General features: G+C 43.4%; 1 protein-coding gene and 1 long non-coding RNA gene across 5 annotated transcripts in view; one reads left to right on the plus strand and one right to left on the minus strand.

Annotated features, from left to right (window-relative positions):
- LOC309847892 overlaps window positions 1-20,906 on the plus strand; it is an 84,940-nt gene extending 64,034 nt beyond the window's left edge. The window contains exons 2-3 of one of the 4 annotated variants that reach the window (XR_014302698.1): window positions 19,387-19,584; window positions 20,408-20,906. This is a non-coding gene — a long non-coding RNA (uncharacterized lncRNA). The remainder of the gene's footprint in view (window positions 1-19,386; window positions 19,585-20,407) is intronic. The other 3 variants (XR_014302699.1, XR_014302700.1, XR_014302701.1) reach the window with 3 other exon arrangements.
- COLEC12 (collectin subfamily member 12) overlaps window positions 1-27,634 on the minus strand; it is a 202,270-nt gene that overhangs the window by 2,869 nt on the left and 171,767 nt on the right. The window contains exons 6-9 of the mRNA XM_082698757.1: window positions 21,806-22,294; window positions 20,711-20,847; window positions 19,120-19,229; window positions 13,085-13,230 (exon numbers count right to left, since the gene is read on the minus strand). Of these exons, the coding sequence (XP_082554883.1) occupies window positions 13,085-13,230; window positions 19,120-19,229; window positions 20,711-20,847; window positions 21,806-22,294 (882 nt within the window). The remainder of the gene's footprint in view (window positions 1-13,084; window positions 13,231-19,119; window positions 19,230-20,710; window positions 20,848-21,805; window positions 22,295-27,634) is intronic.

The raw sequence follows: 27,634 nt of genomic DNA on the forward strand, positions 1-27,634 counted from the left end.
AAAAAATTATCACCAAGACTGATGGTCAAGGGGCGTACTGCTTATGTTTTCTTCTAGGGATTTTATGGTTTCATGTCTTAAGTCTTTAATCCATTTTGAGTTAATTTTTGTGTATGATGTACACTTCATGATTTTGCATATGGCTCCAGTCTGCCTAACACTAGTCATTGAAGATACTGTTCTTTTGCTGTTATGTATTCTTGGCTCCTTTGTCAGTTAATTGACCAGATATGTATGGGCTTATTTTTCTATTCTGGTCCATGATCTGTTCCACAATCTACATGTCTGTTTTTATGCCAGTACTATACTGTTCTGTTCTCATTACTGTGCCTTTATAATAGAGTTTGAAATCACATTTCAAAATGCTTCTAGCTTTTTTATTCTTAAGATGGCTTTGGCTCTTTGGGGTCTTTTGTGGTTTCATACAGATTTTAGGATTGTTCTATTTCTATGAAGAATGTCTATGGAATTTTGATAGGGATAGGACTGAATTGCTTTGGCTAGTATGGACAGTTTAAAAATATCCTTCCAATCCATGAGCATGGAATATCTTTGCATTTATTTATGTCATCTTCAATTTCTTTCATCAATGTCTCATAAGGTTTCAATGTACAGATCTTTCACTCCTTGGTTAATTTATTCCTAGGTATTTTCTTTGACGCAATTGTGAGTGGAGACGTTTTCTTAATTTGTCTTAGCATTCGTAATTAGTGTATGGAAATGTAACAGATAATGGTATACTGGTTTTTTATCCTGCAACTTTACTGAATTCATTTACTAGTTCTAATGGGTGTTTTGTTTGTTTAGTGGAATCTTTAGGATCTTGTATATATAAAATCATGCCATTTGTGAATAGTGACAGTTTTACTTCTTCCTTTCTAATTTGGATGCCTTTTCTTTTTTCCCTCTAATGTCTCTGGTTAGGACTCCACCCCACCCCATACACTTGAAAACACTTTTATCTTCATAAAAAAATATGTTAGTTGAATGGGATTTTTAAAAATTTAAATTCAACATATAGTATATCATTAGTACATACTGCACAACATAAAGCCAACATATAGTACCTTATTAGTTTTTGGTATAGTGTTCAAAGATTCATTAGTTGCATATAACACCCAGTACTCATCATATCACATGCCCTCCTTAATGCTTTTGTTCAATGTAATACTACGTTGAACAAAAATGGCAAGAATGGGCACATCCTTGTCTTGTTTCTGATCTTAGACAGAAAGTTTTCAGCTTTTCACCATTGAGTATGATGTCAGCTATGGGCTTATCTTCTAAGACCTTTATTATGTTGAGGCCTCTCTATTCACTTTGTTGAGAGTTATTTTATTCTAAATGGAGGCTGAATTTCGTCAAATGCTTTTCTGTATCTATTGAGGTATTATTTTTATCCTTCATTTTGTGAATGTATCCCACTGATTGATATATGGATATTGAACCATCCCTGCCTCCTTGCAATAAATCCCACTTCTCATGGTGTATTATCCTTTCAATATATTGTTGAATTCAGTTTGCTGATATTTTGTTGAGGATTTTTGCATCTATGTTCATCAGAGATATTGGCCTGTAATTTTCTTGTGGCATACTTCTCTGGTTTTGGTATTGAGATAATGATGGCTTTGTAAAATTAGTTTAGAAGTAGTCTCTCTTTTTTCGAAAAGTTTGAGAAGGATAGTATTAATTCTTTGCATTGTTTGATAGAATGCACCAGTAAAGCCCTCTGGCTGTGGACTTGTTTGTTGGGAAGTTTTTGATTACTGATTTAATCTCCTTACTACTAATCTGTCTGTTCATGTATTCTCTTTTCTTTGTTATTCAGTCTTGGTAGGTTTATGTTTCTAGGAATTTATCCATTTCTTCTAGCTTGTCAAATTTCCTGTCAATAATTGTTCAGAATAGTCTCCTATGATCTTTGTATTTCTGTGGTATTAGTTTTAATATCTCTACTTTCATTTCTGATTTTACTTAAAATTGAGTCTGCTCTCTCTTTTTCTTGGTGAGTCAGTCTAGCTATAGTTTTGTCAGTTTTATCCTTTTAAAGAACCAGCTCTTATTTTCATTGAGCTTTTATGGTGTCTTAGTCGGCATTGCATTCCCTTCTGCTCTTGTTTTTGTTATTTCCTACCTTCTGCTAACTTTGGACTTCATTTTCTAGTTCTTTGAGATGTAAACATAGGTTACTTATCTGAGCTTTTCTTGTCTATGGAGGTGGGTATTTATTGCTATGAAGTCTCTTAGAACTGCTTTTGCAGCATCCTGTAAGTTTTGGTATGTTGTATTTCCATTTTCATTTGTCTCAAGGAATTTTTTGATCTCTTCTTTGATCTACTGGTTTATTTAGTAGCATGTTGTTTAATCTTCACATATTGGTGAATTTTCCAGTTTTCCTTTTGTAATTGATTTCTACTTTTATATCACTGTCAGAAAAGATGTTTGGTAGGATTTCAATCTTCTTAAATTTAATTTAACTTGTCTTGTGGCCTAATATATGATCTGAGAGAATGCTTCATGTACATTTGAGAAGAATATGTTTTCTGTTGATTTTTTTTTTTTTAGATTTTATTTATTTATTTGACAGAGAGGTCACAAGTAGGCAGAGAGGCAGGCAGAGAGAGAGAGAGGGGGAAGCAGGCTCCCCACTGAGCAGAGAGTCCGATGCGGCGCTTGATCCCAGGATCCTGAGATCACGACCTGAGCCAAAGGCAGAGGCTTAACCCACTGAGCTACCCAGGCGCCCCTTCTGTTGATTTTTGATGGAGTGTTTGGTATGTCTGTTCAGTCTATATGGTCTAATACATTGTTTAAGGCTGATGTTTCCTCATTGATTTTCTGTCTGGGTGATCTAGCCATTGAGGTAAGTTGGGTAATAAAGTCCCCTGCTATTGCTGTCTATTTGGTCTGTTAAATCTTTGTTTCATATATTTAGGTGCTCCTATATTGGGTCCATAAATATTTATAAATGTTATAGCCTCTTGTTGGACTGACCCCTTTATTATTATGTAATGTCTCTTATATAGTCTTTGTTTAAACTCTATTTTGTCTGATATAAAAGAGTTATCCCCTCTTTCTTTTGGATTCTGTTTGCTTGGTATATCTTTTTCCATTCCTTCATTTTCAGCCTGTGTGTATCTTTATGTATGAAGTGAGTCTTTTGTTGGCAGCATATACATGGGTCCTGTTTTCTTATCCATTTGGCTACTTCATGTAGCTGATTTTGATTGGAAATCTTAATTCATTTAATTTAATTCATTTCATTCACTTAAAGCAACAGTTGATAGGTGTATACTTAGTCATTTAAAAAGTGCTTTTTGGTTGTTTTATAGTTCCTTTCTATTCATTTCTTTTGCTCTCTTATTTTGTGACTTGATGACTTGCTTTAGTGGTATGCTTAGATTCTTTTTATCTTCTGTGTATCAACTACAGGTTTTACTTTATTGTTACCATGAAGCTTACATGTAACTACTTATATTTATAACTGTCTATTTTAACTTGAAAACAACTTAAGTTTGCATTCTAAAGCTCTACATCTTTACTCCCATTTCCCACATTTTGTTTTTTTGTTTTTTAATTTTTTATTTTTTATAAACATATATTTTTATCCCCAGGGGTACAGGTCTGTGAATCACCAGGTTTACACACTTCACAGCACTCACCAAAGCACATACCCTCCCCAATGTCCATAATCCCACCCCCTTCTCCCAAACCCCCTCCCCCCAGCAGCCCTCAGTTTGTTTTGTGAGATTAAGAGTCACTTATGGTTTGTCTCCCTCCCAATCCCATCTTGTTTCATTTATTCTTCTTCTACCCCCTTAATCCCCCATGTTGCATCACCACTTCCTCATATCAGGGAGATCATATGATAGTTGTCTTTCTCTGCTTGACTTATTTCGCTAAGCATGATACGCTCTAGTTCCACCCATGTTGTTGCAAATGGCAAGATTTCATTTCTTTTGATGGCTGCATAGTATTCCATTGTGTATATATACCACGTCTTCTTGATCCATTCATCTGTTGATGGACATCTAGGTTCTTTCCATAGTTTGGCTATTGTGGACATTGCTGCTATAAACATTCGGGTGCATGTGCCCCTTTGGATCACTACGTTTGTATCTTTAGGGTAAATACCCAGTAGTGCGATTGCTGGGTCATAGGGCTGTTCTATTTTCAACATTTTGAGGAACCTCCATGCTGTTTTCCAGAGTGGTTGCACCAGCTTGCATTCCCACCAACAGTGTAGGAGAGTTCCCCTTTCTCTGCATCCTCGCCAGCATCTGTCATTTCCTGACTTGTTGATTTTAGCCATTCTGACTGGTGTGAGGTGATATCTCATTGTGGTTTTGATTTGTATTTCCCTGATGCCGAGTGATATGGAGCACTTTTTCATGTGTCTGTTGGCCATCTGGATGTCTTCTTTGCAGAAATGTCTGTTCATGTCCTCTGCCCATTTCTTGATTGGATTATTTGTTCTTTGGGTGTTGAGTTTGCTAAGTTCTTTATAGATTCTGGACACTAGTCCTTTATCTGATATGTTGTTTGCAAGTATCTTCTCCCATTCTGTCAGTTGTCTTTTGATTTTGTTAACTGTTTCCTTTGCTGTGCAAAAGCTTTTGATCTTGATGAAATCCCAGTAGTTCATTTTTGCCCTTGCTTTCCTTGCCTTTGGCATTGTTCCTAGGAAGATGCTGCTGCGGCTGAGGTCGCTGCCTGTGTTCTCCTCAAGGATTTTGATGGATTCCTTTCGCACATTGAGGTCCTTCATCCATTTTGAGTCTATTTTTGTGTGTGGTGTAAGGAAATGGTCCAATTTCATTTTTCTGCATGTGGCTGTCCAATTTTCCCAGCACCATTTATTGAAGAGGCTGTCTTTTTTCCATTGGACATTCTTTCCTGCTTTGTCGAAGATTAGTTGACCGTAGAGTTGAGGGTCTATTTCTGGCCTCTCTATTCTGTTCCATTGATCTATGTGTCTGTTTTTGTGCCAGTACCATGCTGTCTTGATGATGACAGCTTTGTAATAGAGCTTGAAGTCCGGAATTGTGATGCCACCAACGTTGGCTTTCTTTTTCAATATCCCTTTGGCTATTCGAGGTCTTTTCTGGTTCCATATAAATTTTAGCATTATTTGTTCCATTTCTTTGAAAAAGATGGATGGTACTTTGATAGGAATTGCATTAAATGTGTAGATTGCTTTAGGTAGCATAGACATTTTTACAATATTTATTCTTCCAATCCAGGAGCATGGAACATTTTTCCATTTCTTTGTGTCTTCCTCAATTTCTTTCATGAGTACTTTATACTTTTCTGATTATAGATTCTGTGCCTCTTTGGTTAGGTTTATTTCTAGGTATCTTATGGTTTTGGGTGCAATTGTAAATGGGATTGACTCCTTAATTTCTCTTTCTTCTGTCTTGCTGTTGGTGTAGAGAAATGCAACTGATTTCTGTGCATTGATTTTATATCCTGACACTTTACTGAATTCCTGTATAAGTTCTAGCAGTTTTGGAGTGGAGTCTTTTGGGTTTTCCACATATAGTATCATATCATGTGCTAAGAGTGATAATTTGACTTCTTCTTTGCTGATTTGGATGCCTTTAATTTCCTTTTGTTGTCTGATTGCTGAGGCTAGGACCTCTAGTACTATGTTGAATAGCAGTGGTGATAATGGACATCCCTGCCGTGTTCCTGACCTTAGCGGAAAAGCTCTCAGTTTTTCTCCATTGAGAATGATATTTGCGGTGGGTTTTTCATAGATGGCTTTGATGATATTGAGGTATGTGCCCTCTATCCCTACACTTTGAAGAGTTTTGATCCGGAAGGGATGCTGTACTTTGTCAAATGCTTTTTCAGCATCTATTGAGAGTATCATATGGTTCTTGTTCTTTCTTTTATTGATGTGTTGTATCATATTGACTGATTTGCGGATGTTGAACCAACCTTGCAGCCCTGGAATAAATCCCACTTGGTCGTGGTGAATAATCCTTTTAATGTACTGTTGAATCCTATTGGCTAGTATTTTGTTGAGTATTTTCGCATCTGTGTTCATCAAGGATATTGGTGTATAGCTCTCTTTTTTGATGGGATCCTTGTCTGGTTTTGGGATCAAGGTGATGCTGGCCTCATAAAATGAGTTTGGAAGTTTTCCTTCCATTTCTATTTTTTGGAACAGTTTCAGGAGAATAGGAATTAGTTCTTCTTTAAATGTTTGGTAGAATTCCCCCGGGAAGCCGTCTGGCCCTGGGCTTTTGTTTGTTTGGAGATTTTTAATGACTGTTTCAATCTCCTTACTGGTTATGGGTCTGTTCAGGCTTTCTATTTCTTCCTGATTCAGTTGTGGTAGTTTATATGTTTCTAGGAATGCATCCATTTCTTCCAGATTGTCAAATTTATTGGCGTAGAGTTGCTCATAGTATGTTCTTATAATAGTTTGTATTTCTTTGGTGTTAGTTGTGATCTCTCCTCTTTCATTCATGATTTTATTTATTTGGGTCCTTTCTCTTTTCTTTTTGATAAGTCGGGCCAGGGGTTTATCAATTTTATTAATTCTTTCAAAGAACCAGCTCCTAGTTTCGTTGATTTGTTCTATTGTTTTTTTGGTTTCTATTTCATTGATTTCTGCTCTGATCTTTATGATTTCTCTTCTCCTGCTGGGCTTAGGGTTTCTTTCTTGTTCTTTCCAGCTCCTTTAGGTGTAGGGTTAGTTTGTGTACCTCAGACCTTTCTTGTTTCTTGAGAAAGGCTTGTACCGCTATATATTTTCCTCTCAGGACTGCCTTTGTTGTGTCCCACACATTATCATTTGTTTCCATGATTTTTTTCAATTCTTCTTTAATTTCCCGGTTGACCCATTCATTCTTTAGAAGGATGCTGTTTAGTCTCCATGTATTTGGGTTCTTTCCAAACTTCCTTTTGTGGTTGAGTTCTAGCTTCAGAGCATTGTGGTCTGAAAATATGCAGGGAATGATCCCAATCTTTTGATACCGGTTGAGTCCTGATTTAGGACCGAGGATGTGATCTATTCTGGAGAATGTTCCATGTGCACTAGAGAAGAACGTGTATTCTGTTGCTTTGGGATGAAATGTTCTGAATATATCTGTGATGTCCATCTGGTCCAGTGTGATCTTTTGCTTGGATGATCTGTCCATTTCAGTGAGGGGAGTGTTAAAGTCCCCTACTATTATTGTATTATTGTTTATGTGTTTCTTTGATTTTGTTATTAATTGGTTTATATAGTTGGCTGCTCCCACGTTGGGGGCATAGATATTTAAAATTGTTAAATCTTCTTGTTGGACAGACCCTTTGAGTATGATATAGTGTCCTTCCTCATCTCTTATTATAGTCTTTGGCTTAAAATCTAATTGATCTGATATAAGGATTGCCACTCCTGCTTTCTTCTGATGTCCATTAGCATGGTAAATTCTTTTCCACCCCCTCACTTTCAATCTGGAGGTGTCTTCGGGCTTAAAATGAGTTTCTTTGAGGCAACATATAGATGGGTTTTGTTTTTTTATCCATTCTGATACCCTGTGTCTTTTGACAGGGGCATTTAGCCCATTAACATTCAGGGTAACTATTGAGAGATATGAATTTAGTGCCATTGTATTGCCTGTAAGGTGACTGTTACTGTATATGGTCTCTGTTCCTTTCTGATCTACCACTTGTAGGCTCTCTCTTTGCTTAGAGGACCCCTTTCAATATTTCCTGTAGAGCTGGTTTGGTGTTTGCAAATTCTTTCAGTTTTTGTTTGTCCTGGAAGCTTTTAATCTTTCCTTCTAATTTCAATGATAGCCTAGCTGGATATAGTATTCTTGGCTACATGTTTTTCTCGTTTAGTGCTCTGAAAATATCATGCCAGCTCTTTCTGGCCTGCCAGGTCTCTGTGGATAAGTCAGCTGCCAATGTAATATTTTTACTATTGTATGTTACAGACTTCTTTTCCCGGGCTGCTTTCAGGATTTTCTCTTTGTCACTGAGACTTGTAAATTTTACTATTAGGTGACGGGGTGTGGGCCTATTCTTATTGATTTTGAGGGGCGTTCTCTGAACCTCCTGAATTTTGATGCTCGTTCCCTTTGCCATATTGGGAAAATTCTCCCCAATAATTCTCTCCAGTATACCTTCTGCTCCCCTCTTTCTTTCTTCTTCTTCTGGAATCCCAATTATTCTAATGTTGTTTCATCTTATGGTGTCACTTATCTCTTGAATTCTCCCCTCGTGGTCCAGTAGCTGTTTGTCCCTCTTTTGCTCAGCTTCTTTATTCTCTGTCATTTGGTCTTCTATATCACTAATTCTTTCTTCTGCCTCATTTATCCTAGCAGTGAGAGCCTCCATTTTTGATTGCACCTCATTAATAGCTTTTTTGATTTCAACTTGGTTAGATTTTAGTTCTTTTATTTCTCCAGAAAGGGCTTTTATATCTCTCGAGAGGGTTTCTCTAATATCTTCCATGCCTTTTTCGAGCCTGGCTAGAACCTTGAGAATTGTCATTCTGAACTCTAGATCTGACACATTACCAATGTCTGTATTGATTAGGTCCCTAGCCTTTGGCACTGACTCTTGTTCTTTTTTTTGTGTTGAATTTTTCCGTCTTGTCATTTTGTCCAGATAAGAGTATATGAAGGAGCAAGTAAAATACTAAAAGGGTGGCAACAACCCCAGGAAAATATGCTTTAACCAAATTAGAAGAGATCCCAAATCGTGAGGGGGGAGAAAGGGGATAAAAAGAGGTTCAAAAAGGAAGAAAGAAAAAAAGAAAAAAAAGAAAAGAATTTAAAAAAAGAAAACAAATAAGAAAAATATAAAAAAGAAAAAATATATATATTAGATAAACTAGTTAAAAAACGTTAAAAAAGAAAAAGGTAAATGTTAAAAAAAAATTTAACCAGAAGGCGAGAAAAAAAACAAAAAAAAAGAAAAATATTAAATTAACTGCAAGACTAAAAAAAATCACAGGGAAAAAGCCATGAGTTCTGTGCTTTGCTTTCTCCTCCTCTGGAATTCTGCTGCTCTCCTTGGCATTGAAACCACACTCCTTGGTAGGTGAACTTGGTCTTGGCCAGATTTCTTGTTGATCTTCTGGGGGAGGGGCCTGTTGTAGTGATTCTCAAGTGTCTTTGCCCCAGGCGGAATTGCACCCTCCCTCCTTTTCTGGGGCCGGGGTGAGTAATCCGCTCGGCTTTGCTTTCAGGAGCTTTTGTTCCCTGAGCGCTTTCTGTAGAGTTCCGGAGGACGGGAATACAAATGGCGGCCTCCTGGTCTCCGCCCGGAGGAGCCGAGAGCCCAGGGCCCCACTCCTCAGTGCGCCTTCAGAGAACAGCGCCCAGTTACTCCCGTCTGCCTGACCTCTGGCCCCGCTCTGAGCTCACCGAGCCTGCGACCGGTTCAAGGTAACACGGAGCTGTGAGCTCACTGTCAGCTCTCTGTAGCCGGCTTTCCCGTTCCAATACCCGCAAGCTCTGCGATACTCAGACACCCCCGATCCTTCTGTGACCCTGCGGGACCTGAGGCCACGCTGACCCCGCGTGGGCTTCGTCCCGGTTTAGCCTCTGGAGCGATGTCCCTCAGCGGAACAGACTTTTAAAAGTCCTGATTTTGTGCTCCGTTGCTCCGCCGCTTGCTGGGAGCCGGCCCCTCCCCCGGGGTCTATCTTCCCGTCGCTTTGGATTCACTTCTCCATCGGTCCTACCTTTCAGAAAGTGGTTGTTTTTCTGTTTCCAGAATTGCTGTTCTTCTTCTCTTCGATCTGCCGATGGATTTTCAGGTGTTTGCAATCTTTAGATAAGCTATCTAGCTGATCTCCTGCTAGCTGAAGTAGTCTCAGCCTGCTACTTCTCTGCCATCTTGACTCCTCCCTCCTCCCACATTTTGTTTTTGATGTCACATTTCATCTTGTGTATTCCTAATTTTTGTAGTTATAGTTATTTTTACTACTTTGTCTTTTAACCTTCTACCAGATTTATAAGAGCTTAATCCACCACTTTTACTATTTATCCTTACCAGCTACGATGACCCAGTTTACCTGCTGTGGGTGCACCAGGCAGGGTTTGCTCCCTGTGGTGTTGAAAGGCCTGTCAGCAGCCACCATGAGTTCATGAATGGGTGGGGCCAGCAGTCAGGCTAGCTGCCTGCATCAGAGCAGGCCCACCAAAGGATAGGCTTGTTCCCTGTGCAGCCAGCTGTAGGAACATCCCCTCATCTTCCCGGGGCAGGAGTCACTTTGGAGTAGTGGTATCCGGGCCAGGACTGCCTCCCAGGTGTGGCAGGGTAGGACCTGCTCTGAAGGGATGCTTGCTGAGATGGGTGGGTGTGCTGGTTGGGAGGCAGGGGGTCTGGAGAATGCCAGGGCAGAGCATGTAAGGTAGATGGAGAGTGTTAGTATTGGCTCCCCTTCGCTTGCTACCCTTGGCTTGCCTTGGCTATCTAGGCTGGGAAAAAGAAATGGTGCCCACCAGTACTTTGTCCCTAGAGAAATCTTCAGATCCCTGCCCTTCCAGCACATGTTCTAAGGTAAGTCCCAGGTGTTTTTCACTACTGCTTCTGTGCTGTGTCTTGGGTAGAGTTACGTATGCTGACATTTTAAGGGTAGGGATGCAGTTTCCCTTTGCTCTCCAGCTCTCCGGGTGCCTGGCGTGGGGTCCTATCCTCTCGCCTCACCATGCTTGTGATGTCCCTCCCATTTTTGTTAATCACAGTGGGGGTTTGGTTTCCAACCACACCTCTGCCCCTCCCTTCTCTTAGGATGTGACCTCCTCTGTGTGATTAGCTATGGGAGGTCTGTTCTGCCAGTTTTCAGTTAGTCACATGGAGGTAGCTGCTCTCTTGGGTGTCTTTGCCACAAGGTGAACTCAGGATCCTCCTATTCCATCATCTTCCCCAGTATTCCAGTGAGCAGCCTGATGGCCATTACCGTGAGCACTTTATCAGGGAAGTTACTTATCTCCACTTTATGAAGGGCTCCCCCCTTGCTGCTGAAGTTTTATCTTGCTCTTTTGTTTGGAACATTTTCCTCCGTTTCTTCATTTTCCTTGACTATCTGCTGGTTTCAATGCATTAGACGAGACCACCTCTCCCAGTCTTAAGGAGCGGCAGTGTGTAGGAGATGAACCTTACCGTTCAAACCCACTCTAGCTCTTGGTTGTCTCTCAAACTTTCTGATTGTCCAAGCAGACTATTTTATTTTTAATAGCTCCCCATAGTTGAGGGTATGCCAAGGTCAGTGTCCCAAAGGGGAAGATCACAGTCAGCACCTAGATGCAGGCTGATTGGAAGTCAGACCTTCAGGCAGCAGTGTTTAAAGACTACAAATAGATAAAGTCCTGTGGGACCACATGTGTAAGCTCTGAAGGCCACCAGGGCCAGGTGATCTGGAGGTGTCATTTGCAAAAATACCCATGGGCACAGGGAGAGCACAGAGATGGCATCCCCCAGCCTCTGTTCCCGAGGAAGGCCTCAGATGTATGCCAATCTGATAGGTCCCCTAGCCCACCAGACACATGCAAGAGCTCCCCTCCGGGAGATGCTGGTGCTCTGGAGCACAGCAGAGAGAGCGCATAGAGATAGTGATTGTCCTCCAGACCTCTGGAAATGATTACACTCAGGCCTTACAGGTGTCCTTCATCACAAGCCTGTACCTAAGGCTGCAGTCTGCAGTCATGGTGATAAGCGGACAGGTGTCCTTCACAGAAAGTGGAGCTCCTGGGTCTGTTACCTCTTGCTGTGTCCTTGAGGGGGGTGGTAGCTGTGTAAGAACTCTTTCTCTGCTGGTTACAGTCCTGCGGGATCCATGAGTATAAGACCCACAGGCCACTGGAACCAAGCCATGTAGAGATGGCCCCTGGTGACAGCTGCAAACACGGGTGCACTGGACAAGGGTCTAAGCTCCTTTCTGGGAGATGCCAGTGAGCTTAAGTGAGTCTGAAGGATAGTGTGCAAGGGCTGCAGCCACTACCCTCCGTTCCCGAGGAACACACCCACAGGCCCCTAGATGTGGTCTAAACTGGAGGCTGCCCCTTAGGCCAAAGCCCCTGGACAGGAAACTAAGCTGCTGTTGCTTCTGCAAGCAGAGACTGCATGTGTGAATGGTTGTAGGGGGCGGGGGGGAAGGTGGGAGAGAGAGAAAATCCGCAAGCAGACTCCCTGCTGAGTGCAGAGCCCACTGTGAGGCTCAAATCAGGACCCTGAACTCATGACCTGAGCTGAAATCAAGAGTTAGACGCCGGACTGTTGAATGGATGTATGGAGAATCTGTGCCCCGGTTACTACCAACAATAGTTTGAGAAAATGTATTTGAGGTTTTTTTGTTTGCCACCACCATTTTCATAAAGGTTTTATGAGACATAATTCACATATAAAATTCATCCACCTAAGGTATACAGTTCAGTGGTTTTTTAGTATATTCACAAATTTGTACAATTTAGAAGTACCTAATTTTAGAACATTTCATCACTCCACTAAAAATTCATACTTATTGGGATTCACTCCCCATTTCCACCTACTCCTACCCTAAATGTTTAAATCTAGTCCTGATGAAGAAAACAAAGATGTCCCATTCTGAAAAGGGTCGTGTATTATGTGAAGCTTTAGATAAGGATCTTTTAAAATAAAAAATAGATACACCCAAAAGCTTCTTTGGCTTACAGGCTTTTCAGGGGTATAGACCATCTCCTTCCATTGTCTAGCATAGCCCCTGGCCCAGATTAGACACTCAATAAATACACGTGGACTTGAACGGTTGGCCGCCTAAAATCTCCGTGTGTGGAATCTACAAAAGAGGCATGACACTGGTACCAAATTTGTTAACTGACAATATTACAAGCTAATGACCTAGAACAGTTAGTCTAATACCTCCTGTACGTTTGAGGCACATTTATTAACTTATTTAAGCTCTCACAACAACCTCATGAAGAGGATACTGTTACTATTTCCCTGGGGTTTACAACCTTTCCCTCTAACAAGCGGCCTAACCAGGACTAGAGCCCCATTGCAGAGCCTGCATTCAAAGCCCTTACCCTCCATATATGTCACCCCTGAACAGGAGGTAGGCTCTGCAGCCCACCCTCAGATCCCCGCTCCTGCTTACCTGTCTCTCTGTCCTTTTCGCAAATGAAGTTATTGATGTCTTCACACTGGAAGTCATTCCACTGCCCAGCATAAATCAGCCCAGCACAGTCTTCTCCCGGCCCGTGGCCATGACCCCAGTTATCTGGCTGTCCAGCTTTCCAATTTCTTTTAATAAAACAGAAATTGAGTGTTATTTGCAAGTCACACCACAGTTTTCTTTACCCAAGAGCAGCAGAGAAATGTAACAAACAAAACTGCATCCTGTCATTTGCACTGTTTAAGGAGTGTTCTTATTCAGGGGTACCTGGGTGGCTCAGTGGGTTAAAGCCTCTGCCTTCAGCTCGGGTCATGATCCTGGGGTCCTGGAATTGAGCCCCACATTGGGCTCTCTGCTCAGCAGGGAGCCTGCTTCCTCCTCTCTCTCTGCCTGCCTCTCTGCCTACTTCTGATCTCTGTCTGCCAAATAAATAAATAAGATCTTAAAAAAAAAAAGTGTTCTTATTCAGAATAAAAAGCAGCTGTTTTGCAGGGTAGTGTACCCACAGCATCTCCCTGAAGGCTTATTATCTTTGCCACAGAGAAATCAACTCACTGAGCTGCTGCGTCAGAATGCTGAGGGAGTGAATCCTTCTGGCCACATGGTTAGATGAGTAACCTTCCAGTGTGTGTGTGTGTGTGTGTGTGTGTGTGTGTGTGTGTATGTATGTGTGACTATACATGCACTCAGTGGACATGATACACACACTCTCTCACTCACAAGAGAACCAGGGGGATCCTTGCACATTTTGATACCTTGCCCATGACCAGTTAGAGTGTCAGGCAGGGAAAGTGATGGACTGTTGATATACATTTCTGAGAATTTACACCCACCAACCCTGGGTTATGACAGCCTGCTTTAGATAGAAATAATAATTTAATCTTACTGAAAATGACTCATCCATTTCCCTGCCTTTTTTGGGAGGGAAATGCTCAAAAAAAGTTTTCTTTAGGATGCGTTCACTTGGGGGCTTGTTAACTTGGATGCTGCAGCTCAAAACACCACTTTGCCTGAGTCTGCACTTCTCAATTCTGTTTCTACGCAATACATTATATGTGCTTCTAGGACTTAAAATTTGAAAGCTGAATTTTCTATAAGAAGCAGGTTCTTGCATAAAAGCTTGTGGTTCCTGCCTGAGAAGACAAGGTTGCCTCATGTGGAGGGTCTGAAAAAACATGTGCGGCGGAAGGTTCTTCCCATAAACAATTACTCATTGCCCTGTCAGCCATAGGGTGTTCTACAGTCACCTGAGGACACAGCCCCTATTGCCCTATGTCATTTTTTTCTTTATGTCATATCTGTATCTATATCTATCTATCTATATATAATGTATTATTTGCCCCAGGGGTAGAGGTCTGTGAATTGTCAGGCTTATACCATTCACAGCACTCACCATATCACATACCCTCCCCAATGTCCATAACCCAGCCACCCTATCCCTACCTCCCAACCCCCAGCAACCCTCAGTTTATTTCATGAGATTAAGAGTCTCTTATGGTTTGTCTCCATTCTGATCCCATCTTGTTTCATTTTTTTCCCTCCCTAACCCCCCATGACTCCCACCCTACCTCTCAAATTTGTCATATCAGAGAGATCACATGATAATTGTCTTTCTCTGATTGACTTATTTTGCTCAGCATAATACCCTCTAGTTCCAGCCACGTTATTGCAAATGGCAAGATTTTAGGTTTTTTGATAGCCGTATAGTATTCCATTGTGTGTGTGTATATATGTGTGTATGTATGTATGTATATGTGTGTGTGGACATTGCTGCTATAAACATTCAGGTGTACGTGCCCCTTTGGATCACTACCTTTGTATCTTCTTTTTTTTTTTTTTTTTTTAAAGATTTCATTTATTTATTTGACAGAGAGAAATCACAAGTAGATGGAGAGGCAGGCAGAGAGAGAGAGAGAAGCAGGCTCTCTGCTGAGCAGAGAGCCCGATGCGGGACTCGATCTCAGGACTCCGAGATCATGACCTGAGCCGAAGGCAGCGGCTACCTTTGTATCTTTAAGGTAAAGACCCAGTAGTGCGATTGCTGGGTCATAGGGTAGCTCTATTTTCAGCTCTTTGAAGAACCTCCATACTGTTTTCCTGAGTGGCTGCACCAGTTTGCATTCCCACCAACAGTGTAGGAGGGTTCCCCTTTCTCCATATCCTCTCCAACATCTGTCGTTTCCTGATTTGTTAATTTTAGCCATTGTGACTGGTGTGAGGTGATATCTCACTGTGGTTTTGAGTTCTGTTTCCCTGATGCTGAGTGATGTGGAGCACTTTTTCATGTGTCTGTTGGCCATCTGGATGTTGTCTTTGCAGAAATGTCTGTTCATGTCCTCTGCCCATTTCTTTTAAGCTTTTTTTTTTTTTTAAGATTTTATTTATTTATTTGTCAGAGACAGGGAGAGAGAGAGCGAGCCAGCACAGGGAGACAAAGAGGCAGGCAGAGGCAGAGGGAGAAGCAGGGTCCCTGCTGAGCAAGGAGCCCGATGTGGGACTCGATCCCAGGACCAAAGGCAGCTGCCCAACCAACTGAGCCACCCAGGCATTCCCCTCTGCTCATTTCTTGATTGGGTTATTTGTTCTTTGGATGTTGAGTTTGGTAAGTTCTTTATAGATTTTGGATACTAGCCCTTTATCTGATACATCATTTGCAGATATCTTCTCCCATTCTGTCAGTTGTCTTTTGGTTTTGTTGACTGTTTCCTTTGCTGTGCAAAAGCTTTTGATCTTGATGAAGGTTGAAGCAGTCATGAAAATCTCCCAACAAACAAAAGCCCAGGGCCAGACTGCTTCCCAGAGGAATTCTACCAAACATTTAAACAAGATTTAATAACTATTCTCCTGAAACTGTACCAGAAAGCAGGAATGGAAGGAAAAGTTCCAAACTCAATTTATGAGGCCAGCATTACCTTGATCCCCAAACCAAAGGCCCCATCAAAAAGAAGAATCATGACCAATATCCTTGACGAACACGAATGCAAAAATTCTCACCAAAATATTAGCCAATAGGATCCAACAGTACATTAAAAGGATTATTCACCACAACCAAGTGGGATTTATTACTGGGCTGCAAGGTTGGTTCAACATCCACAAATCAATCAATGTAATAACACTACATTAATAAAGAAAGAATAAGGACCATGCCCTACATCTTTTGACAGGAGTATCAGGTACGACCAGAGGGTAGTGGGAAAGGATGGGTGAAATTTACAGTTAAAGGGTGAGAAGATGAGATAGAATTGTCTCCCCCACACTAAATATATACATATTGTGATTTTTAAAAAATGAAAAGTAATCTAGTGACAAATAGATAATCTAGATGAAACCATCAACTGAAGAGAGTAAAAAAGGGATGATACTTGGGAGGGAGCAAGAGTGAGAAATGAGAGCGAGAATGAGAAATACTCATTCACACATTCAGTCCAGCAGATCTCCCCAGAGCACCTACTATGTGCTAGGATGAAGCTACATGACGGCAACCCTGCAGTGCAGGGAGAAGACAGAATTCCAGCCTTCATGGAACTTACGTCACCGACAAGAAACAAGTGAATTAAAAATCTCCATGAATTAAAAATCGCCATGGTGATGCCAGAGACAAATGAGGTTGGACGGAAAAAGAGGTTACTTTCACGGCTGCTTTTCTGTGTGTATTTCCATTCACCTTGTAGGACCCCTTTGGCCATGTCAACAATGCCTGAGCTGCTGGATCCTGCTGATGGACGTTTGCCTAATCCCTGTCAGCAACCCGAGGGGGTTTGATTTCAATTTTGTTTACAGAATTTGAGATCTGTGATTCCTGAATGTATAATGATGGGACATCTGATAGTCTTTATCTCACTTTACTAGGAAGTTGTATAAATAGGACTTTTGGAGAGAAGACCTGCTTAGTATTATTCCCTTGCATATCCTTCCATTTAAATAGATAAATGGGATTTAGAGAAGAGACCAAAAGATAACTGACTGATAAGAGAGGAGGTAGCAATCTTGTCTAAGACAAGTTTTATCTTTTTCCTTTAATAACGTCTGTCTTCCATCTCTACCGCTGACCTTTCCAACAGTTTTGAGTCTCCTGAGGTATAATTGTGCTGTGCCGGGTGTTCTTCTTTGACTGCCAGCTAACCCCCTGAGTGCCAGGGTGTGCTATAGCTCCCTCTCCCAAAGGACAGGTGCAGAGGGGGCACACAGGATATCTGTTGGCCCAGCAGGAAGATAACCATTTGCCTTGGGAGCACTGTGAGGCTCACCCCAAGCAGACTTAAAACCTTCCAGTGTTCCATCTTGATGTTTAGTCACTGTTCTGTAAAGATATGGCCTTACTATGGTTTTTGCCTCTAATCTTGCTCGTCATATGGAAGATTTGTCTCCCTGTGCCCAGATACACACGCACACAGAAACATTTTTTTTGTTTGTTTTTTTTATTTGACAGAGAGAGAGATCGTAAGTAAGCAGAGAGGCAGGCAGAGAGAGGGGGAAGCAGACTCCCTGCTGAGCAGCGAGCCTGATGCGGGGCTCTATCCCAGGATCCTGAGATCATGACCTGAGCTGAAGACAGAGGCTTTAACCCACTGAGCCACCCAGGCACCCCTGGAAGCATTTTTTTAAGACTTATTTATTTTTTAGGGGTGCCTGGTGTTTCATTCGGTTAATCATCTGCCTTTGGCTCAGATCATAATCCCAAGGTCCTGGGATGGAGCCCTGAGTTGACGGGGGTACCTTGGCTCAGTAGGGAGTCTGCTTCTCCCGCTCCTTTTGCCCCCACCCCCATGCTCTCTCTCTCTCAAATAAAGAAATTTAAAAAAGATGTATTTATTTTTTAGAGAGCGCACGTGAGTGAGCAGGGGACAGAGCGGGGAGAGAGAATCTCAAGCAGACTCTCCTTGGAGCTCAAGCTCACTTGGGGCTGGACCTCACACCCTAAGATTGTGGCCTGAGCTGAAATCTCAAGAGTTGGATGCTTAACCGGCCGAGTCAACCAGGCGCCCCCACAGAAACATTTTATTCACTCACTTTGGCTTCTCCACCACCTCTGGCCCTGGCTCCCTGTCCTTGTCCACAACAGGATAGGCCAAGCCTCAGTACTCCCGACACAGTCTTAGCCTGAGGCACCTCACGGTTTCCTCCCCATGCCGTGATAGGGGCTGCCTCCAAACCTCCAAACCATGTCGCCCTCATGCCTGCTTGAGCCTCTGCAGGGTCTGCCTTCTCTTCTCCAGCAAAGGCAAGGCTGGTTATTTAGAGGTGAGTTTTCATAAATTCTGTTGCATGTGGTACCATGTGTGGCACATTTTCACATTCATTAGAGGCAAAACAGGAGTTGGAAGAAGTGAAATTCAAATTGGTACAATTCAGCCATCTCCTGGCCCTGGGGTCGTATTAAGGAAGAAGTGGAGAGGACAGCCCTAGCAGTTGAAAAGAGGGGCCCAGAAGTCTCCATGGGCCTGGGAGCCTGTGCAGGTATTGTAAAAGGTTTCCATTCTTTGTTGCTGCCTTTATAGAATTCAGGTCACACCACACTAACAAGGACTTCTCAAACACGTAGAGGATGATTATCTCCCACACACCACATCTTTGTTCCTGGTGCATCTGTCACAAACTTGTAATTCATAAATCACACTCTGGCCAGAAGCCCAGCTGGGGTAAGGGCCACTGACAATGTTGTTATCCTGAAGCGAGCTCCCGGCCCTTGAACAGGGGCGAGCTCTCATCGTGCCTGGTGTAGTCTTATCCTTCACAGCAGCAATGGAAGAGAACACCTCACCACAGTTACCCTACTGCGAGATGTTACGAGTCTCTGATTTTTTTTTTTTCCATAGGAATGAAAAAAAATTCATGCCATGAAAAGAAAAAAAAAAAACAAAAAACAAACCCCAAAAGTAGTTTATAGCATACTGATTCTCAACCACACATGGAAATACACAACGGGTAGCAGACACAGGGTGTTTAAAGAAGAGATTGCAAGGGGCCAGAGAAGGGGTGAGAACCAGAGAACAGCCTGGGAGGCTCTGAACACTCACTTATACTCTGGAGATGTCCCATCCAGCCACTTCCATTCGTTTTCATGCTCTGAGTCTGTGAGGCCAATCCAGTGGCTCGCTCTCCCTACCATCTGCTTCTTTATCCATTGCTGAAACACAAATCAGTGGCAGTGTGTCATTATTGGGGGGGGGGCGGGGAGAAACAGGTATCTGGAGGAATGCCCCCTTCCTTGCAACATTTGGGGAAAAGAAAGAACGTTTATTTTATTTATTTATTTTTTAAGATTTTATTTATTTATTTGACAGACAGAGATCACAAGTAGACAGAGAGGCAGGCAGAGAGAGAGAGAGAGACGCAGGCCCCCCCCCGCCGAGCAGAAAACCCGATGCAGGGCTCGATCCCAGGACTCTGGAATCATGACCTGAGCTGAAGGCAGAGGACTTAACCCATTGAGCCACCCAGGCACCCCAAGAAAGGACGTTTAAAAGAGGAGGTGTGTTACGGTGTGTACATGCTTCTGCTTTTTTTTTTTTTTCTAATTGCACCTGGTTTTTTGTTTTTGTTTTTTTTTTTTTTTGCAGTGGTTGGGGGCTGGGACACGTTTTCCTCCTATAGGTTTGTAAATGATATTGAAGGGATGCTCCTCTTCTTCTAAATCTCCCAGACAACTTAATGAATCCCACCAGGCTCCATCCCTTTCTATCACCTGTCGCTCCAGTGTTCTGATGACACGAACAGCCGTGGCGCTATCGAGCGCTTCCTCGGGCCAGCTCCCGTGGCCACGTGCCACAAACCATTCTGTAAGCTTCCCAGCAACCAAGGGAGTGAGCAGCTGAGCTGAGACGGAACCCAAGTCTGCATATTCTAAAACCTGGGCCTCTGACTGGATGCCCAGCCCCAGTGAGTGCAGGAAACCTCCGTTGTCAGGGCTGCGTCTGCTGAAGATACTTAGGGAAAAGGAAGGAGGTCACTGGAACAGTGTGGCACCAGAGAGCCCTGGCATTGTTGCTAGAGGGACCTCAGTTTCAGTCTCAGCTCTGCATTTACTTGTCATCCTATGAATAAAGCCATTTAAACCTTATGGGGCCTCAGTTTTCTTATCTGTAAAAGGGGGATAATAATACACAGGTTCTGGGCTTGCTGTGAGGTTTAACGGAGAGATGCCTTGTATAGTGCCCGGCCCATGGCAGGGGCCTAGGGAGTGGTCACCAGCGTGATCATGAGGGAGCTCGGCCCTGGGGCCTTCTCTACTGCTGAGGCCACACACCTCATCCCCTGCACCCACCCCTACATAGTGCTCACGCCCCTTGGCTTCTCTCTCCACAGGTGTCTGGTGCCAGCCAGCGGACTTCTCTTCCATATTACAGCTCTTCTGGGAGAAGCCACTGGGAGGAGCCATCATCTCCCGGCTTAATACAGCAGTATCTTCCAGGTGGAAGCAAGAGGATGTTAATTCCCATGCCACGAATGCTCTTGTCACTGGATAAAGCCCAAATCGCCAGAATGCGGCCTTCTGTGTTTATGTGACTTACGGATTTTTGATACCTTTGAATCCCCAGATAAGCATGCAATTTCCAGATGTAAACAATCCTTAAATGATAGTTTTCTCCAAGCATACTGCAAACATACCTGTTCCTCTCTTGTGTTTATGAAAACGAGATGTGAAGACTTGTCTTCGCAGAAGAGTTTTGCATCCTCAAAAATTTCTTTCTCAACCGAAAAATAATAGCATTTGTCCGTGAAGTTCTTCCAGTGAGGGGGGCAGCCTAGGAGCACAGACGTTTAAAATATTAATTAAAAAAACCAACACACATACAAAACACTACGCCCTTCCTTCAGTTATATGTAAGAGGCCGTGGCTCTGGCCTTGCTTCCCTCCAAGGCCAGGAGCAGTTCGTGTGTCCATGTGTGCGCCTGCGACTGCCCGTGCTGGACAGGCTGGGAGCAGACCCTAGTGGGGAGGAGGGTGGCAGGCCGCAGAGGACACAGTAGTAAGAACTACAGAGCCTGGAAAGTTACGGACGCTGGGACTTAGTTCCTCTGCGTCTGGATTAGTCTTTAGAATGACAGAAAGAACAGAAACAACAAAAGGCTGAGCAGCCACAGATGTGCCACATCAGTCTGGAGTCCTATGGAACCCATCGATAGAGGGGAGAACCCACAACCAAAACGGGGCTTGTGGAAAAAAACGAAGACTACCAGAGTCGTGCTTAAGGAAATCAAGTGGAATTGGGTGTGATTCAAAGGAGACAAAAATAGGCTTAGTCACTACCCAGACATTGAGGGTTTTGCCAAATTATCAAAATTTGGTAATTGAATTAAAAAAGGTAGAAGCACCAGAACACCCTCTCAAAACCAGGCAGTCTGGGCTTTAGTGACAGAAAGTTCCATCTACACGGTTACTGAGGGGCGTACGATGAGAACAAGACTGGCTGGGGGGAGCCAGCCTCAGACTTGCATGAAGGGGACGCATTTGTCCCCAAGGGCCTGACTCGTCTAAATAAACAAGTGTGATAGAACATGATGGCGTTTACAGAGAAGCACAAAGTGCCCAAGAGACCCCACCAGGGGCAGAGGTCTGTGAGAGCGGCCATGTGCTGCCCTCACAGAGCCTTCAAAGCCAAGCAAAGTGGGGCACGGGGGCATACGGGGCTGCATGCTGGGGCTGGCCATAAGTGCACAGAGCCCCCCTGACCCCGGGTGTGAGGGAAGTCTCAGACTTACCATTAGCCTCAGGTGTGGGGGTTGGCTCGTTCTGCAGGGCTAGGGGCATCGCTGCCCCCGATGGGCCTGGGGGGCCGGGGGGACCCTTTGGGCCCGGCATGCCAGGCACCCCAGGCAAGCCTGGCAGCCCCCGTGGTCCAGGCACCCCTGGCTCTCCCACGGTGCCCTGCAGTCCCTGGAAGCCAGGAGGGCCCTGAGGGCCAGGGGGTCCATCCTTGCCGGTTGGGCCAGGGGGGCCTGGGTCCCCACTGGGGCCCTGAGGGCCAGGCTTCCCGGGGGATCCACGGGAGCCTTTGGGGCCCTGCAGGCCCTTGGAGCCTTTGCCGCCACGTTCTCCAGGGGGGCCGGCGGGCCCAATTGGGCCCCTCTCACCGGCGGGGCCAGGTGGACCAGGCTCCCCCTTCTCTCCTTTCTGTCCTTTGTTGCCAGTGGGACCAGGGGGTCCCTGCTGTCCTCTGTCACCTTTTGGACCCCTGGGGCCAGGAGGACCTAAAATATAAAAAAGCATACATGGTGTGAACATGAAATCCACTGTGAGTAGTGGTGAAGAATTTATCTTCTTAAAAACTCTCCAACTAAAAAAATAGATTTTTTCTGAAGTATATACATTAAGGAGGGCTACTTGTTTCACCATACTGTTGTTGACGGTTTTTTTGTTTGTTTTGTTTTTTTTTTTAATGGAAAGTTTTCTTTACTAAGTTCACCCTTTCTGATCCAAGCATTTAGAATATCTCTTAATGGCACACAGCCCTCTGGTGTCCACAGATGTCTTTTTCCCGCCGACCCCACAGCAGTGATCACACCATTAACCTGGGTTCCCTTAGTCGTCTGGCACTTTTCTGTCACCAGCAGAAAAACTGTGCAGGTTGGGATTGGGGGATTCCCTCCCACAGATTTCCCCTTCTTTTCATTAATTTGACAAATATTTATTTATTTTGGGGGGTACATTATTATCATCTTCATTTTTTTCCCTTTATTTTTTATAAACATATAATGTATTTTTATCCCCAGGGGTACAGGTCTGTGAATCACCAGGTTTACACACTTCACAGCACTCACCATAGCACATACCCTCCCCAATGTCCATAACCCCACCCCCCTCTCCCGACCCCCCCCCCCCCCAGCAGCCCTCAGTTTGTTTTGTGAGATTAAGACTCACTTATGGTTTGTCTCCCTCCCAATCCCATCTTGTTTCAATGTGACAAATATTTATTAACAACCTGCTATATGCCAAGCGCTGTGCAAGGGGCTATGGGAAAAAAGTTGAAGAAAGATGCCATCAAATGTTGAGAGGCACTAACTCCCTCAGCACACCAGGTGCCAGCCTCTTCTCTGTCCTGTCACTGCTGGCCCTTTTGTCTCCTCCACTGTGCTGCTGAGCATCCCTCACTCTTGGCTCAGAGGGTCTTGGTGGGAAAGGGCTCGACGGGCTGAGCTGAGAAGAGTGTCCTCTCTCCCAGCTTGTTAGTCTAATAATGCAAACAGGGAAGGTGGGCTAGAGAAAAAAAAACAGGTGACCATCGAGTTGAGCAGGCAAGGGAAAAAAAGGACATCCTTTATTCCCAAAGGAAGAACGCAACTATCTGCTTTTCCCTTATCATCCTAGAGAAGGTCGCATAACCTGAGATTGTTTTTCCTGTAAGTTCTCAGGGGCAACAGGGAACTGCACGCAAATACACCACAATCAAGATTTATAGAGTGAATGAGTTTTCAGGGTACTTTCACATACATTATGTAACCTGACCTTCATCTATGACCTTTGATTCCCAGAGCACATGTGAGGATAGGTAGAGCCAGAGACGCCAAACTTCTTACTCAACACTAGCTCGTCAAGACAGATACACCCAGGAGGATGAGACGTGGACAGTCACAGTCTAGCTGTGGAGCTGGCCCAGGAATTCCTTCTTATGTGGAAACAACTGGACCTGGGAGGACACCATTCTCAAATATTCTACTCTCCAGAATTCTTGAGTTTCTGAAATCTCATGGTTCTACAGGAGTTAAGTGAAAGAGATCTATACTCATTCTTTCCATAGAAGTAGAAAGCCTTTCAGGCTGGCTGGGCAGAAGTGCTGGGGAGATGAAGTGTGCGTGGGGCTCCCACCCTATGTTTTTCTTGATCCCTCTTACCCAGTCGTCCCCCACCAGCTCGACAAGACAGAACAGTGACGTAGGCCTTCCTGCCTCCGTAGGGCGATCTCTCTGACCCATTCCCCTTTCTAAGCCTCAGTGGACATCCACTGTACCCTCACACTATCCATGGCCCCAACTAGTCCACCCATCTCTGTTCTCCCTTAGCAAGAACCTTGGCTCTGGACTCAGCTTTCCTTATTTAAGGCTTATTTCCTTATTTAAGGCTACCCATGATGTCGTCCTTGGATTTATTGGCATTCTACTGAGCTGTAACAGAGTTTATGCTAATGGTTCAGACTGGTTTCAGTGTGTCCCTTTCTAGGGTTATCTGCTTCATAAGCAAGAGATTTGAGAAGACTTTGTGATGAAAAATTTTCTCTCTGAACCCAACTCACTGACTTCTGTCCCCCAGTTCCTGTTGGCGCTTCTCAATCGTCAGCTCTCCTGGTCCTTATCTCATAGTCAGGTGGTCCCCCTTTCTCTGGGATGTCTTGCCAGCACCTGCAACCTGGCGTGTCTAAAACGGACCTTATCCTCACTTTACTGTTACACCTTTCATGACGTCATCACAACCATCTCTTCCGTCACTCATCACGACCCAGTGTGGGTGCTAACCTCTTAACTGCTTTTCCTACCTTTGATTCCTCTCCCTTGACTCCACTCCACATGTTTCCTACATTTGTCCTTCTTACTCAATGATCTGATCTCCACTTGCTCTAGAACATTCAGCCCCCACTACTTGGTCACCCGGTGTTAAATCAAGGCTTTCACGGCCTGGTCTCGCATGTGTTTACTCCATCCTCCTCTGCCCTTCTGCAGCTCAGCTCTTACAATTTCCTCTGCCTACATCCATCTGGAAAATTCCGGTCCGCCTACCATACAATCCTCCCAGGTGGAAGTGGTTCCTTTTTCTCTCAACTTTTAGTTCTTGTCTGTTCTTTGAGGGCACTTCCCCAACTAGCAGCTAGCAATGTCTCGTGCATACTCGTTTTTCAGACAGGGTTTGCCAAATGAATGTGCGTCACAGATCCAAAGACCTAGTGCACTAATGCCAACATTTTGGGTCCCAGGAGAGACCAAAAGGGAGAGGTTTCTGGAGGAAAATGGCCTGACTGGTATCCCTCACCTTATTCTAAGAAGCATAGCTCCACTCAGTCTACATCTCAGGATGACCCTGGCTGCTACTATGAAATGACCCTGGGGAGACTGGTCTCTCTTGACTCTACTCACGTTTAAGAATTGATCCAATGGTCTCTGCATCTACAATCCGAGGGTTTTTTCTTTTTCTTTTTTAAACTGAAGAGGCTCATTAAGTGTATTAGTAAAGATAAGGAAGGTGGATTTTCACTGCCAAATCTATCTTCTGTGAAAAAGGATCTTAGTTCCTTTGTGTAGTCGAGAAATAGCAGCCTAGAGATTAACAGTGGGAAGGTGGCGCATGCATTCCTACATAATGGTTGTAGCATTGTGGAAGTTCTAGTGGAACGATACTGACAACGGGCCAAAAAAAAAAAAAAATTCTAATTTGTTAGAATAATAGCAAAAATAAAAGTACCTTTTCTTCTCACCTATTTCTGTTTAATGTTCTACGTTCAGCCTTATGGAATCTAAATAATGGAGAAGGTCTGTTGGGAAATTCAAAGGTTTTAGAGATTCTTTATCCTTATTCTTTTTATGGGTTTTGCCAACAATCAGTGTTTCTCAATGGCTCACAACTGGGTTTGTTACTATACTTGCAGGTGATGGGAAAGGAGTTTACCTGTGTGCTTGGAAGAGAGACTGTTCAGGGGTCTGTCTACCTAATGGGACAGACCAATGTGACAGGGAGTTCTGTTTCTCCCAGAACACCTTCCACTGGTTTCTGACAGACCTCCAAAGACACACGGTTCTCTCTTCCTCTCCTGATATGAATCCAAGACATACCTCATCTAGGATGACCACTTTTCATTAATCTTATTTCTTTCTGGGGTTGGGTAGTTTATGGTATATAGCTATTTCCTTCTGAAGTGCTGCTCAAATGTCCCCACTCACTCCACACAAAAGTACTGGCTTATTTTAAGAATGGCACCAACCCTGGATCCCACAGCCAGTGCAAAGTATCGGCAGATGCTAACTTCTAGATCTTGGGGAAGAAAGAAAAAGATGTCAAAAGATGATGCAAGTTATTGCCTTTGATAAATCTTACTTGTGAGGCATTTGCCAGCTGGGTAAGCATAAAAACTGATTTTTTAAATTAATTAATTAATTAATTATTTTTGCATGAAGCACTACATCAATCACAAATCAGTTATCTGACTGTTTTAATTAGTTTGAATACTCATCACTGTGGATAACCTCCTGGCAAGCACCGTGTTACTGACTTCTTCATCCACAGCTGCCCCAGCCTTGGGAAAATCGTCTTGGTGCTAGAGCAGGAAGCTGGCCTTCCAATGCTGAGCTAAATAAAAACATATTCTATGTGTCCCCCATATGTAAGAGGATTCAGTTGATACTTACATATTCAGTAAGACCATACTTTGCTCATTAAGACCTAGATGTTTCCTACTTATTTCTTTTTAAAAATTCTTGAGAAAAAAGAGCTAAAACCACTCGAAAAGCCAGTACTGGACACCCAGAAAAACAGATTATTAATGCTCATAAAAGAGATTATTAATGGGTATATCTTCCTCTAGGACACAGGATGGTAGTATCGCTTGTTAGCATCTGGATGATCCCAGACTTTGAGATCTTACATGCACCTTTTATTGGGCAGCTGTTGAAGTGAAAATAAAATGAAATAAAAGACAAGCCACCCCTAGTGCCTTAAAACCAAAACAGTGAGATAAATAACACAAGAGTATTTCTAAGCATGCATAGTAATGACTTGTCCTCAGAGTTGAGAATGTGTTAGCTCCCAGGTGGAGGCATGGGTGATGGCTCTCTCAAAAGCAAATTTGAGAGTTGCTTTCAAGGCCAAGCGAGTGGCTCCCTGGTTCCCATTCTGAAATGCCAGGATACACACTGCGGTACTGGCAAAGCCAGCCCAAGCTCCCGAAATGTCTGAGTCTGACTTAGACCAGGCCGGGGAGCAGCCTGTATTTCACTGCTGGCAAGGCCTCCCCGTGTTCCTCTCCTTCCAGAGCAGGGAGCCCGAGACACCGGAATCCTCCAAACAAGCTGTTAGAAGAGGACAGATGATTTTAAATCGCTGCGCTGTTTCTGTTTTGGACACCAAACCGTGGACCTTGGGGAGGGCCCAGCCCTGTGTCCTACCCCTGAGATAAGTTTCCAATGTATTTGCCAACAAGACAGAAAGTAGAGAAACCGCTTTGATTCTTACTGCCGTCCAAAGTTTTGGAGACTTGATTTTAGAACCTCTAGCTACCGGTAAGTTTGGAAGCTAGAGAAAATTAGTAATATAATTGGAGACATTCTGCTTCTCCTTTAAAAAATCTAAATTAATCAAACATTTACTAAATACCTACATTATGAAAAAGTCATCCTGTTTCACTGAGGTACTTTCAAAGCCCTTATTTCACTAGGAAATGGACAGGATATTATTTGGCAATCATTTTGAAAATTAATTCAATTCTTAACCTCACGTTTAAGAGCCTTGTGGAAATCCCCAGAGGCTCTTTCTCCACAAACACACCCTTGTCCACAGGGTATATTTAAACCACCATTTCTCACCCCCTGGCAACAGTCTGCTTCTATGCC

This window comes from Mustela nivalis (genome assembly GCF_964662115.1).
Source record: "Mustela nivalis genome assembly, chromosome: 14".
NCBI lineage: Eukaryota > Metazoa > Chordata > Mammalia > Carnivora > Mustelidae > Mustela > Mustela nivalis.